The sequence below is a fragment of the Seriola aureovittata genome, chromosome 7, assembly GCF_021018895.1.
Source record: "Seriola aureovittata isolate HTS-2021-v1 ecotype China chromosome 7, ASM2101889v1, whole genome shotgun sequence".
Classification (NCBI taxonomy): domain Eukaryota; kingdom Metazoa; phylum Chordata; class Actinopteri; order Carangiformes; family Carangidae; genus Seriola; species Seriola aureovittata.
The window spans coordinates 3779668-3793801 of NC_079370.1; the positions used below are offsets into that span (position 1 = coordinate 3779668).

A 14134-nucleotide genomic window follows, 5' to 3' on the forward strand; every position below is an offset into this window, starting at 1 on the left:
TTTAATGAGCCAATCCTCCACAAGATAGATGTGCGAGCAGATTTTAATAAATTATGTAGTGCTCTGCTGTAGGCTGATATATGTTCTCTACCTTGAACGAGAACTGAGACGTAACCCTTTTTTCATTACGTGTTTTCTTGTGCCTGAGTGATGTTGAGTTTGAACTTGTATTAGTGCTTTAAATTTTGTAGATCACACAAATCATTAAAAAATTAAACATGTTGTCTGTGAGTTGAGTAGCTTTTTGGGTAAAAGGTGAGGGTTAAGGTTAGGGGCGGAACAAAAATTCGGGGCTAAGCCCAAACTTAAGGACTTCTGGGAACATGCTCACCCAGGGAAAGTTTTTTTCTTTACAGCAGTTACATGCACTATTTTTAAAGCCATGTGAGTGAAACCTAACTCTTCCTCTCCTGGTACACAGGTTTTTTCCTGTCCTTTCCTCTTTGCAGTCTCACTTATTTTCCCTCATTGCTCGGCCAGCCCTGCAGTCTATTAAGCCCGAATGGTCCTTACTTTGTCAGAGTCACCTTTATTTTCTCAGTAACAAAGCTCCATTGATCTGCTGGTCCAGTCAGAGAAACTGAGGGGAAACAACACCAAGTTTAAGTTATATTATAAACATTATAAAAGAATTCTCAAAAAACACTAAAAAAATCTAAAGATATTTTCTTATTTGTCCACAGGAAACCAGAATATCCTTTTAGGTCCTAGTGGTTTTGATCATGCTGACAAATTCTTTAAAATAGCAACATGTATCTACTGCATATACATGCCCTGCAGGTTTTGTTTACCTCCGTAACTCCCCCTGCGTCGAGGAACATAAATATATATATCAGGAAACTCAATATCTGGCCCCAATTCAACATCCACAGACCACACTGATTGTCTGCTATGTCCTACAAATCATTGTTTGTGCAGATGGCAGAACCACAAACTAGAAGTGGAAGTGCATACCCTCTATGCTGGCACACATTACCCCTTGTGAAAACACAGGCCCGCTAATAAAACTTTATGTTTAGCTAATCCAGCTCCACTGGACCGAATGGAAGGCGGATGTTGTGGGTGTGATTCCTAATTGTGCGATTATCGAGCAGCTTAGGGCCACATTTACGGAACAGAGATGTTTCCAATCAAACCAACCTTTCAGGAGTCACGGCACATAATGAGGGACGGATAAACTGTCTGTTTGTTAAAGCATCTAATGCAGATGGATTGTTTGTAGGGACTGAGAAATTAGCGAGAGGTTAGTTTGCGCTGCAGGATGCTCGTCCGGATGGGGATCGATTGCTGAGGCAACGAGCCGACCCTTTGCTTGAGTTGAGCAGCATTCTAATAACAATCAGTCCTAATTAAGATGTTACTGCCACAATTTCAAGCGCTTCCCCTCTGAATTGCTATGGAGAAAGAGCTCAACAGGGGGTTATAAGAATATGGTGATTATTGGCTGCTCATTGGTGCAGTCAGCTATTCTGCCTTGATGTCTTCTTTCCTCTTGCGCTCCTTCTCCTCCCTTGTTTTTTTATTCTGTCTTTGGCCTTCCGGGGGCCTCCTTTTTTCTCCCTTCACTCTGCCTCTCTGTGTTTAATGTTCTCCCTCTGTGTCTTCTTCTCCTCCAGCTTCAGTCAATCCCCCTCCTGCGTCGCTCCAATCTCTCTCCCTCTCCCTCTGAACCTTGTATCCATCCATCACACTGACTGTCTGCCTTTTCTTGCCCACGGTTCACCCTTTCTCTTCTCCTCTCCATCTTTTCTTCCTCACCGTCTCAGATGGGAATCTGTATTCTGCTATGTCGTCGGTGGGAGGTCACGTCGGCTCGATCCGGCGTACGTTTGGCACCCAGAAACTCCTGAAGTCGGAGAACATTTGGCTGCTGAGTGAGTAGGAGGAAGGGAGTCACGCAGAGACCGTACAGGTTTAGACTAATGAACATGGAGCTGGTGGGTGGAACTCTCTGTAAATCATCTACTATCATTCCCTTGGGGAGAAATAACATGTAGGAGCATTCACTGTCGGTTCTCAATGTTCTGGTATTTACAGCAGTACAATGCAAATCAGTAAAATGCAAATCAGATACTTGTGTTCAATCTCACAATATCCGCTTTATATACAGACTAATATCAATAGTATTTCTTTAAATAAGATAATGGACTGTAATCATGAAATAAGACTACGCTAGAAGATGATACTTGTTAATTGTTGACTTGTTTAAATCTCATCACACAGATCCACAGTTTGCTGGCGCTGCCATAATCCCGTCTTCGCTAAAGTTCAAGGAGGAGATCTACTTCTTCTTCAGTGAGCTCAACAAGACTGCCAGAGTGGATGAGGAGCCGTACAGGGCCCGCATCGGTCGAATCTGCACAGTAAAGAAAAAACCAAAACCTTTTCCTGCAACCTCTCCTCCCATTGCATATATATTTATATATGAGTTATGAGCAGTACTATCAAAGTGTTTTCTGAGATTGTTTCATCTGAATACTTTCTGGAAGCCTGGAGAATTTGTGTGAGTGTGATGTTTCAAAAGAAAGCCACTGGTTTTAAGTGAATTACTAATGAAATGACCTAAAGGATCTAAAGCTTCAAAGTTTGAATAAATCCCAAATGCTCTGAGTGAAGCTACATAACATATATTTTCTGGTTGCTGCTACACTCTTCTTCACTGTCAAGAAACTTTGTTAAGATGTTGCATTTTCTCAACACTCTCCAATCAGTGATGTCAAAGCAGGTGTTTCCTAATCAGCTGTCAAAGGCAAAACACCTGCTGCTCTGTGTGCTGATGATTGAGCTCCTGAATTAATTTTGAGAAATATTCACAGGGGCCCAAATCAACAGATAAAGCTGTTTTAAGGAATATTCCAACATTTTGTCACATGCTTCTCAACATACAGTTCCTTGCTCTCTTGCTGGGGGTCAATCTGTTCATCTCATCTCATCTCATCACAGAGCTAGCAGTTTCCCCCAGCTTTCAGTTTTTTATGCTAAGCTAGCAGCGCCTGGCTTTAGCTTCACATTTAAATGTGAAATTTGCAAAGCTGACACGTTTTGGTGAATCTTTCAAGAGGTTTCAGCAGGTTCTGAATGCGTCTCTCTGGACCCTGTTGTTAGTCAGTAATGCTACAAAGCACATGCTAACTACTTTTTAATACACAATTTTAAAATTCTTATTTCCACACATGTAAAAAGGCCTACAGTCCCATATTGCAAAATAGATCTGGCTATTTCTTCTGGCGCAGTATATGCCTGTTTTCCATGGCCCAAATCTGGCCCATATACAGCATGATTATCAGATGCTACTTCCAAGTCTGGGCCAATTCTGGCACACACACAGAAAATCTTCCGCCAATGCTGGAGGACAACAGCCGGAATCTGCCCCGATGTGGAAGTATATGGGCCAGACTCAGGCCGGGGACCCAGGCGTATGTTTGGCCAGGACTTTCATTTTGCTTTGACAGCTTTGAAATAGTTAGCAACCTCTACCTGCTACCCGTTTGTGTGCTAATTAGGTTACAGCAGTAGCTGTTCATTATATAGCTACATTAATGCTCACTGTTTAAACACTATGTCTTTACTTTGCTAATTACATGATGTGCTGCAGAGCATCTATAACAAAGCTAAGCTAGCTGTTTCTACTGCTTTGTGCTAAGATAGGCTACAGACGTCTTGAACTAATTTCTGCACCGGAACCTCCGAGATAGATCTCTTTTGTTTCCTACCAAAATGTCAGAGAATTCCCATAAGGGAGGGAAAAGGAGTCCTTTTATCCTGAGTTAGGGGGTCAGTGTCTTATCTCTTCAGGGTGAAACACAGTAAAATTCAAAATTACTAACCTGGCTGCCCTGTAGGATTTGGTTGTCAGAGTTCTTGTATGTTATTTCCAGGTGGATGAAGGGGGCATTAAAAGCCTGCTGGCAGACTCGTGGACCACCTTCATGAAGGCCCGGGTGATGTGTGGCACGGGCAACACTCAGCAGCAGTACAACAACATGAAGCAGGCCGTGGTGCTGACAGCGCAGGACAAGAGGGCCGGGGTCATGTATGGCCTGTTTTCCAACGCATGGTGAGCCAGAACATCCGTCTTACTCAGCTAAAAACTACAGAATAAAACAGAAACACACAGCAGCACAAAGCTGACACAAAGACAGTAGTAGACTGTAGTATCAGGTTTCTGTTTGATGAAGAATCTGTAAGATTAATACATGGTGCAATCTTCTGCAGAAGGACTTTAAACAACTTGTCATATTTTGCACATTTTAAATTAGTTGTTTTACGAGAACAACAACCGACACATACGCTCTTTGGTTCATCAGCCGAAGTGCATATTTATGATGCAAGCGTGCACATCATGTTACAACCTCATACATCAAGTTTAACTACTTATGGCAGATTGGTAGTCCTGTATTTCTTATGTAGTTGTGCAGCTTTGTTCACTGCAAATACAAAATAGAAACACCATAATCCAGAAACAATTAACTTCAGCTTTATTTGATCTATTTGCAAGCGACAGTTTACAAAACTGACCATAAAGTTCTTGCAAATCTAGTCCAAAAATCACAACTTAAACGTAGACATGACAATGTGCAAACAACAGACAATGTCGGATCCTCTGCCCTTGCTATGTGTGTGTGGGTGGACAGCTATGCAGCGAGCTACGCAGGGGGAGCAGACTGTAGATGCCTATAAATGTTTGCTTGGTCACAGATCTGACAAAATTCAATTTCAGTTAAATGATCTGTGTCAGCCGCCGTCGCCTCCGGCAACGGAACACCAGACTGAAACCAACAGTCGGTGACCGAATACCTAAGGTTAAAAACTGGCACATTTTCTTTCTGTGCTACTTTAAAATAGTGGTATAGCTACCACTCAGGGGAGGTGGGGGGGGTGGGGGGGGTGGGGGGGGGGGGGTTCCACAGCTGAAAACAGTCGCCCCCAAAAGCTGGAACCTCTGGTCACAGAGATTCACAGGAAAGCAGTATTTTCTTTTTTTTTGTGCATTAATAGATGAAATTTTCAAAGTAGATAAAGGAAACCTCTTTGGTTTAACGAGTCACTAATGCAAGACCCATGCAACTGGCAACAAGGGATATCAAGTAGACATTGCTTCATAATAATGGTGTGGTGTGCAATGGATGCTCTGACTGTGTGTGTGTGTGTGTGTGTGTGTGTTTCAGTTCAGCTCAGCCTCTCACTGAACTCCATCTCTTTGTGCTATTTCACTGCTGTCGCTCTCCTTTCCGTCTTGTCTCTGTACATTTATATCAGATTCACAAAGCTCTGAGACACAGTACCTGCAGATTCTTTCCTCAAGTTGAAAGACACCATTTCTAACATTCACTTCGCTTCCTGTTTGAACACACAGTAAACCAAGAGAAAGAGAAACTAGAACATGCTAGTCGAGAATTTCTAGTTGCTCCCCAGCAAGTCCCTCATAACAACTTTCCCTGGTTTTATTTTGGGTGTAATTACTCTTCTTCTTTCTGCCTTTGTTCAGGGGCAGAACTGTGATCTGCGCTTACTCCATTGAAGATATTGACCAAGCCTTCTCCACAAGCAAACTGAAGGGCTACAGCAGTCCGTTCATTGGCAGTCGCCCTGGAATGGTAAGAAAAACCAACATGACTTTCTGTGTTTTTTATAATCACACCAATCTGAAGAAAAACATGCAATTGCATGAGTCAGCCTTTATTTCAGAGGAGAAAAGATTGAAGAGCTATTTTTGAAAGGCGTGAGTTAATAAAAGAAAAAGCAATTTTGAGCTCTTTGTCCGAGGGCGATTTATTTTATTCAAGTTCCCAGCCCAGTCTGAATTGATTACATCACTTCTCCCCTCAGTGCGTCCGCAAGAACTCGACAGCAGGAGGTCAAAATGACATCAAAAACCTGGGGGTGATCAGATACTACCCAGAAATTGAGGATGTGATCCGGCCCGTCGGTGTGGCTCCACTTGACCTCCCCACAGACGACCAGATCACACACACCGTGGCGGACATCGTGCTGGCGGTCAATGATGAGCACTACAGCGTCCTGTACCTCGGAACAGGTGTGTGTGCATGTATACGCATGTATGTGTAATGTACTGCAAATCAACCGCAGCAGATTTTTCTCTCTCCATTTCGAGAATTGGTCGTCTTTTTTCAGCACTGAATACGAGACTACTCCTTGCAGTTGCCATTCACAATGATCTCATGTGGTCTCTCTGTAGCTCTGACAACTCAGTGACGAGGCACTTGACTGACCAATGATGGAAATATGATCATTCAGTCAGTCAGACAGTTGGTGACATTCAGGATTATAGGGGGCTGGCCCTGCTGTTGCGGTCCAGCCAAAAATTGTTGTTTAAAACTGATGGTCTGATGGTCTTACTGCTCATGTTACTTGCCCCAATTGACTCCATTGTAGCACAGTTGCTTTTATCCCAGATCTAAGCAGTGAAGTTGCCGGAACAAGTTATGAAAACCAAAAGATATCGTGGCCAAAACTGCAAAAATAAGATTAAAGTTGTAAAAAAAAAAGAAATCCAGGCAACAGGCAAAAGCAGGACCCATTTGTCTATATCTCCCTTATGTTCCTGTACTTGTCTTGTTTCGGTCAGTTGGTTACTCTTGCAATAAAGGTGAATAGAGAGGGTAAAAATCCTATTCTCTGCAACTGATAAAGACACTCAGAAGTATTTGCACTTGTATATATCAGGGCAAGTGAGTCGTACAACTCAAGGCTCCTCCAGTTCAGCCACACAACACTATGGGCAAGCAGAGTAAAAACACATTGCAGGCATTTGATTAATGCTCTTGTACAGCGCAAGAAAATAAAATGCATGGCTGAAAGATGCACCTGAATTCTTGATTTAATCACTGAATAGCAAAAAGGTCAAAATCTCTTCTGCTCAAAGCCTCATTCAAATGATTCCTGGCCTTTGCTAGACTCTTTCTGTTTGATCAAAGCAGCGATGCTGAGGCGCTGCTGGTGCCCATAGCAGTTACTCCAAAAATTGCCTTGTGCCGCAGGGAGATTACCATGGCAACCATCGCGAGTCATATGCTCGTGTGTGTATATGTGCATCTCATCGCTCTGAAGTTCACCGAAAGATGAGCGGAGTGTCATTTCCCCGCTGCTGCTGTGGATATGTGCTTGTCATTCATCAGGCTTTTTCTAGGTTGGTTCTACTTTTAGCGCATTGGAAGAAAAAAAAAAAACAAAAAAAACAATGTAGTGTTAAAAAAAGAAAGGAGGATGGCCCCTCGCTGTGGGCTTTACTAACTGTGTCAGTAATAGGAGGGAAAGGGTGGAGAGCTATGAACAGCCACGGGTCTCTGCGGTGGCCTATAAAGAAACTGGAGCAGTTTGAGTCACAGTTATCAGAAGCTGGAGGAACAGGTTGTACTGGAGATCAGGTTGTTCCATGCTCACTCTTGGCTTTGTGAAAAGAAACATACTGTACAAGACATGGACGCCCTGATCTCTTTATGATTCTGATTTGATCACATTCCTTTTTTTTTTTCTCCTGTTCAATATTGCATCACTTTCGCTTCAGGACACCAGCTATAAATATTCACAAGCTTGTTACGAATCAAGTTTATCAATCTGCATAATTAATTTCAAAGATGCTCTGCAAATGATGGAGAGAAGCCCCCTCCCCCCCTTCCTTAAAATAATCTAATCTTTTAGTGAGTGAAGCAGACAGACAGACAGCTCGTCTTGATGGATAGTTGCATTAGAACAGTCTAAACCAATCAGAGGAGTAGAAGTGGTGAGCCAGCGTCCACCTCGGGACCACAGACGGTGGGATCGAAGCAGATGCATTTTGGGTAGCCCTGGGACATTAGTCTTCCCTAGTGATAGAAATACCAATAAATATCCTTCACTGGGACAAGCTCGGAGACACAAACCGCACAGTTAATCTTTGTGCAAGAAAAGGCAGCACCGGAAAGTAAATAACACTGAGTGCACAAATAATAAATATCTATGAAGGGGGGATGAGCTCACCCACAATAGAGCTCGCTCGGTTGAAGATTAGTTAAAGCTTGCATTCACACCTGATCTATTTAGTGCACTTTGAATGAACTCTGGTGCATTTGTCCTGTTTGCTGTGGTTCATTTAGTCTGATGAGGACATTGTCATTTGAACATTTGAACAGACCAACAACAGGACTGTTGTTATGTCACATGCATAAACCCAAAAGCTAAAGATATCGTACTTCTTCCTTGCTGCATTTGTCGTAGCAGCCATTTCTCCCATCGTGGCAGCTTATTATGTGCTGGTGGGAAATGTGTGCTGGCTTCGAGCTCAACAGCCAGCTATCAGAGATCCTGTTGCTGCTCTATAGGTTGGATCTTATTTCATTTTTAGGTGGCCCACTGCTTACACGTCTTTAAATTAGAAAAGCTGGAAACTGCAAATGTTAAAGCAAGAGACAAATGAATCGTTTATTATTTACAGACATATGGTTTTGTGAACAAATTTGATGCTGCAGAACCTATAACATCTTTTTTATTTATTGTCTTCTTCCTTGTCAAAACTTAGTGAATACATTACCCACAATGCAACTTGACTACTGACATTTGGAGATTCAGGTGTGTTATGCTAGTAGCGGCTAATGTAGCATTAAGCTGCTAGCATTAAGCAGAGAAGAGGGGTCGGCTACAGAGGTCTGGTAAGCTCACATCTTTCTAACCCTGCAAGGGTTGGATGGTGCGTCTAGGTGGGCGGGGCTTGGTGACTGCTTTGTTGTGACATCACAAAGTTCCAGAAGTCCTGACAGCTCGTTTTAAGGCTGAGTTTCTGAATACAGGCTGTGTGCATTTCTCTGTGGACTGAGGCTTTGATACTTTCACAGTGTTAATATAGAACCTAGAACTGATCTATAATCAAACAACACATGGACATCTCCCTTTATTCTATATGGGAAACAATTTTTTGAGACAGAATGAACTGAACTGTTGTCATGAACAAAACCATTATCTTTAAATCTTGGATGAAAGACTCAGTCTGTAATTTGCAGATAAAACACACACCGACCACGATCTGCAGTGGCTTTGTTTCCTTGCTACAAATTCAGCTGATAAAAGCAAACATTGTTTGGCTGCTCGACACTTAAAAAGCTCAAGTAGAGTGACTAGACTGTGGGTGCCATGTGCAAGGGCACCTTAATGCTGGCTGTTATGAAAGGATAGAAGATTACTCATCTAATTTCCTCTCATCTAATTTCTCCACCCGCAGAGGCGCACAAGTTGTTTATTCTAGTCACATTTGTCTGACAAAGTGATGTATTTGGAAGCTAAAGGAAATCATTTTACAGTGTTGACCTAGAATAAACTGACAAGGTCCTAATTAGCCAAATATCTTATCATTTACCTAATAGTTTTAAGCCCGTCTAACTAGTCTTGGTGGAGCTCCCACTGTGAGACACATGCTGACAGAACGCTGCAGGATTCGACAAAGTGAATTTATCTGTGTTTTCATCACCAGCTTGCAAATAATTCAGCAGAATATATGCATATAATAACCAGCTACTTCAATATCTGTCATCTTGACAACATGACAGACAAAGATATTCACTGCCAGCTATTGAAACACTGCTCTCTTTTGCATATAACAGACTCAGAGTAGTGCAGCATTTTACATCAGTAAATGCATTCAGCTCATTTTTAATCAAACTGAAATAAAGTTGTTGTTCCTTAACTATTCAACTGATTGTTTTCTCCTCATATTTAGAGACAATTAAAGCTTTGCAGGAAAGGAACAGTATGTAAGTGTTTTAGTTTAAAATATTCAAAAATTAGCTAAGATGTATTGTACCACAGTGGTGTTTTGAGCTATATGCTAACATCAGCATGCTAAAATGTGACAATATAAACATGCAGATGTGTAGCAGGGAAAGGTTTACCATGTTCATGCACCATGTGTACCATGACCATCTGAGTTTTGATGGTTAGAATGCTAATATTTGCTAATTAGCACTAGATACAAAGTAAAGCTTCAGCTTATAGGAATGTTATTGATATTTGATCATAAAAGATGATGGCGCTGAGGAAAATTTATCAGATCACCAATTTATTCGCAATTTTATCCTGAGGCAGACATGAATATTTGAACCAAATCTCATAGCCAAGTGTCAAGAAATTTCTATAAAAACCACATATGTAAACAGCTGGCTGCATTTTTGGAAAAGTCAGGGGATCACCAGAATCAGGACGGTACATTGTCTGTGGCAACATCCAGTAAATGTTGAGAGATTTCATTGGATAAGTAAAAACTTTTACTTGCTGGTGGCAGGCGAAGATAACTTTGGTGCTCACCAAAGTCACTAGACTTTGTCCTCTGTAAACCATGAACAAGTGTACAAGCCTTCATGATGATCCATCCAATAGTTGCAGAGATATTTTGCCGGCTATTGTTGAACACACAAAGATGTTCTCAATCTGATTGAGCAGAAGTAATCTGTCAGTAGTCTGTATTCCTTCAGAAACACATCACGGAAAGACAAACAAAACAAACAAGCCACCACTTTCCTGTGACTGTGAATCTGTTCAGACAAATGAGTTAATATGTTTGATGTCCCAGCCTGTAGTTTTTGTTTTGTGAAGGAAGAAAAGAAAAGGCAGAGGTTTAACTTTGGGAGAAACCTACATCGGTGAAATCAGTGATTCTCTGGGCCGAACTGTTCCTCAGTCCTCCAGTGACTTTTAAACAGGCTCAGTTGGCTAAATGTTGACCTAAACGCCACAGCTAGAACCAAAAGTGCTGAGCACATTGTAAAACGTCTGACTGTGACCGCGTTGTGTCAGGGCCCTAAAGAGTCACTTAGAAGGAAAGGTAGCAAAGGAGGAATGAAAGGTCTCTGATGCTGGGGACTGTCGGAAATGGAGCAAAAAGAACGGGCGGTAGTAAAACATTTCCTTCAGTAGCTCGCTGACAGATTGACTACCTTAAGATGTAAAGCTGCTCGGACCATTTCAGTCATGGAGGTGAAAGCAGCGGCAGAGAGCTTCCCTCAGGGATGGATGAAATGTCAGAGCCGTACACTTGTTTCAAGTTCGACTTTATGATTTGAGATCAGAAGCTATTTTCTTTTCACACACTGTGACATTCGAGGAGGCAGTAGCTTAAAGGTTAGAGAGGCAGACCAAGGTGGCGACTGGGAAAAATATGAGCTTGAGAAAGTGAACGACTGCAACTCAGTGTAAAGCCTGCACCGTAGAGAAAAGGGTAACATACTTTAGCTTGTTAGTAAAAGAAGTTTAAACATTTCATCCAAGCAGAAAAATGTCTATATTGACTGTTGGCCTTCTGTGAAAGCTTTTACACAGTCAGTGTAACTGTGTAGATATGGAAGGTTAGCAGCTAAAAGGTGTTTACTGTAAGAGATTATGTGCACTCAGCAAACCCTCCCTGGATAAATAAAAACAACAAAAAAAACAGATTCACTCAGCACAAGTTCAGCATTGTCACCCATTTTCCGCTCAAAATGTCTTGCTGCTGTCTTTGTGCTGATACACTGTTTTGATAAAAGAGCTGAAAATAGCTGGAGACAGGATTAAAAGAATCATATGAGAATAACCTGGATAAAATGGGGAATGTTATCTCTGACTACAGAGGGGGGAAAAAAAGATTTGAAGTTTATGAAAAAGAGACAAGGCAGTTTCGGGACAAAAGAAGTCTAATAGACAGCAAGAACATGGCAGCCTAATTACAAATGAGAAAGTTCCTCTTGGAGGGAGCATTCAAGAAATGAAGATGTGAGATAAAAAGGATATCACTGTAATCACATTTTCACGTTTGGGGGAAGGTAAAATAATCTTAGATCTGACAAAAGACAAAAAAAATGTTAGAACGTCTTTCTGCAGGGAACCATTAAATCTCTCAAGGTATTATTTGGGAGGGAAGGAGTGGTTGTCTGGAGGCAGGGGATGTAAATAGCAGCTAAGGGTGAAGGAACATTTTCATTGACTTTCAGTCCAATGAAATTGCCACGCACTCAGCACCGAAAAAAAAAAGGTACAAGGTAATAAAGAAATATTGGGCAGAACAAATGACTGTAAACAGCCTGGGAGAGTGATGCCTGCACTCAGCCGTCTGGTAGTGTAATGCCCAGAGTGATGGCTCGCAGCTACCTTAATGACCTCCCTCCATTTTCAAAATCAAGCTGCATGCGAGGCGACATTATTGACCACCTGTGCAAAGATGAACAAAGATGTTAGCAAATTCCAGCAAGCCTGTGAGTCTGCTGGAGCTTGTTGTTTGGAAAACAGGAAACACAGTTCATGAGGCAAATATACACAGACAGTGCTGTGACTTATGATCGTTCCAAACACAAACAAACATGTTCCTAAACCTAGCTAACCTAGCTAACAAGAGCTAGCGTCTCAGCTAGTAATACTTTGAAATTAAGAACCTATTATTTCACCCGTATTAGGGGCAGAAACGGAAATGCTTGAAATGTGATTGTTGCTAACTAGGCTGTTAGCCGTTAGCCTTGCTAATCAGGCGCATTACAGTTAGCTAGGCTGTCAGTGCACTGCATTTTGCTAACTTTTGCTATCATGCTAATATAGTAGGGTTGCCATATTTTAAAACCTCCAAACCAGGATCTTTAACTGTGCCTCACGTTCATGCATGCACACATGTATGCACTTGTGTTAGCACTTAGCACACTCCCGAGCGCACCTTTCAACACCATGAACGCTGCATTTTTATTGTTGAGTTCGTTTATGAAAGAAGCAACCTACCAGAGTCAGTCTCCTGGAGCTCTTTAGAGAAGGTGGTGGATGGTGCATTGTTCATGTTTTTATATTGGGTTGGGTAGGAAAGAGTGGGACAGGACATGACAAACCTATGTAAGTGCTGAAACAAGTAGAATATACTAATTATTATTTTACTTGTGGTGAAAACTGGGACATTTGAATGTTTTACAGTTGTGTTTTACGTGCAATAGGTCCAGAACCTTTGAGGCCCCTGATATTTCGTTTTGCCCAGTTAGTAGGTTAATCCAGATTTTATACAATACAGTTATGACTGGTTCTTACAAATGATTGAATTTAGCTTTTTTCCATCAGCTTCCATCATATTGCACTCAGCCCCGAGGTCCGAGTTCTAGGACACTGAATGCTCCATCATTTCTGTCAGGAACTAAACTCAACACTGGATTTCTGTAATTGATAGAAAACTGACCCAGAATCTAAGAGTTACTTGATTTCCCCGGCTGAATGTATTGACGGAGTTCTGCAGACACATCTTTACTTGCACACCGCAGCAGCCTGAGTAACAAACCTCCTCTGCTGTTTTAGCCTTTACTGTGGTCCATCGAGGTTAAACAAGCACAGTCATAGTATTTCTGTTTCCAGAGCAGCACTGCTTTGTTCAATGTCTTGTTCAAAAAAAAAAAAAAAAAAATCTCTAAAACTCTAGTCTGCCGTTTTGCCTTTGGCCTTCCATCCTCCCTCAAGAGTGGAAACTGTCCAAGTCAAATCCATGAATTTATAAAGCTCTGGACAGCACAACAAGGGCTGCAACACAGGCAAGACCAGAACGCACACATTTTGACATATGACACTCCATTTACACTGTCTTATTCTCCTTTATTTCTACAGATCAAGGTAAAGTTCTCAAAGTTCTTCACACCAGCGAGGGAGTCTTCATCGTATCCCAGTATTCTCTGTTTCACAACGAGGGTCCCGTTCTAAACATGGCCATCGACTCCCAGAAGGTATGAGAAATAGTGTGTGTGCCTTCACCATAAATATTACATCGGGTCTTATACAATGCTGGGGAAGGCTGCAGGCTTCAGGTATTCGTGGTAGATTAATTATACTAATTATACTAAGAGGAAGGAAGATTTGAAGTGATTTATATGTTTTTAGCATTAGTTTAGAAGTGTGGTTGACAACTGGCGACCCGCTATAATCTGATTGGACCGACAGTCCCACATTTAGCTATAATGTCCAAATAGAGAATCTGCGCCCCACCTGAAGAATGAGTTTTATACTTTTATCCATAAGTGAATGACAGACACAGATTGTCATGCATCAAAGGCAGCAACAGTTACACACAGAATCACAAGTGATTTTGCCTCTAAAATAAAAGCGACAATGCTTTATTTCAAGCTATTGTGAGCTTTAATTCTGAAAAGTTATGACAGGA

At 41.7% G+C, this 14134-nt stretch overlaps 1 protein-coding gene across 1 annotated transcript in view; it reads left to right on the forward strand.

Moving 5' to 3' along the window:
* The window catches only part of si:ch211-113g11.6 (uncharacterized protein LOC559008 homolog), a 39686-nt gene that overhangs the window by 16258 nt on the left and 9294 nt on the right, over positions 1-14134 (forward strand). Inside the window, exons 6-11 of the mRNA XM_056380403.1 lie at positions 1767-1874; positions 2224-2363; positions 3879-4057; positions 5489-5597; positions 5830-6037; positions 13585-13700. Coding sequence (XP_056236378.1) covers positions 1767-1874; positions 2224-2363; positions 3879-4057; positions 5489-5597; positions 5830-6037; positions 13585-13700 — 860 coding nt within the window. The remainder of the gene's footprint in view (positions 1-1766; positions 1875-2223; positions 2364-3878; positions 4058-5488; positions 5598-5829; positions 6038-13584; positions 13701-14134) is intronic.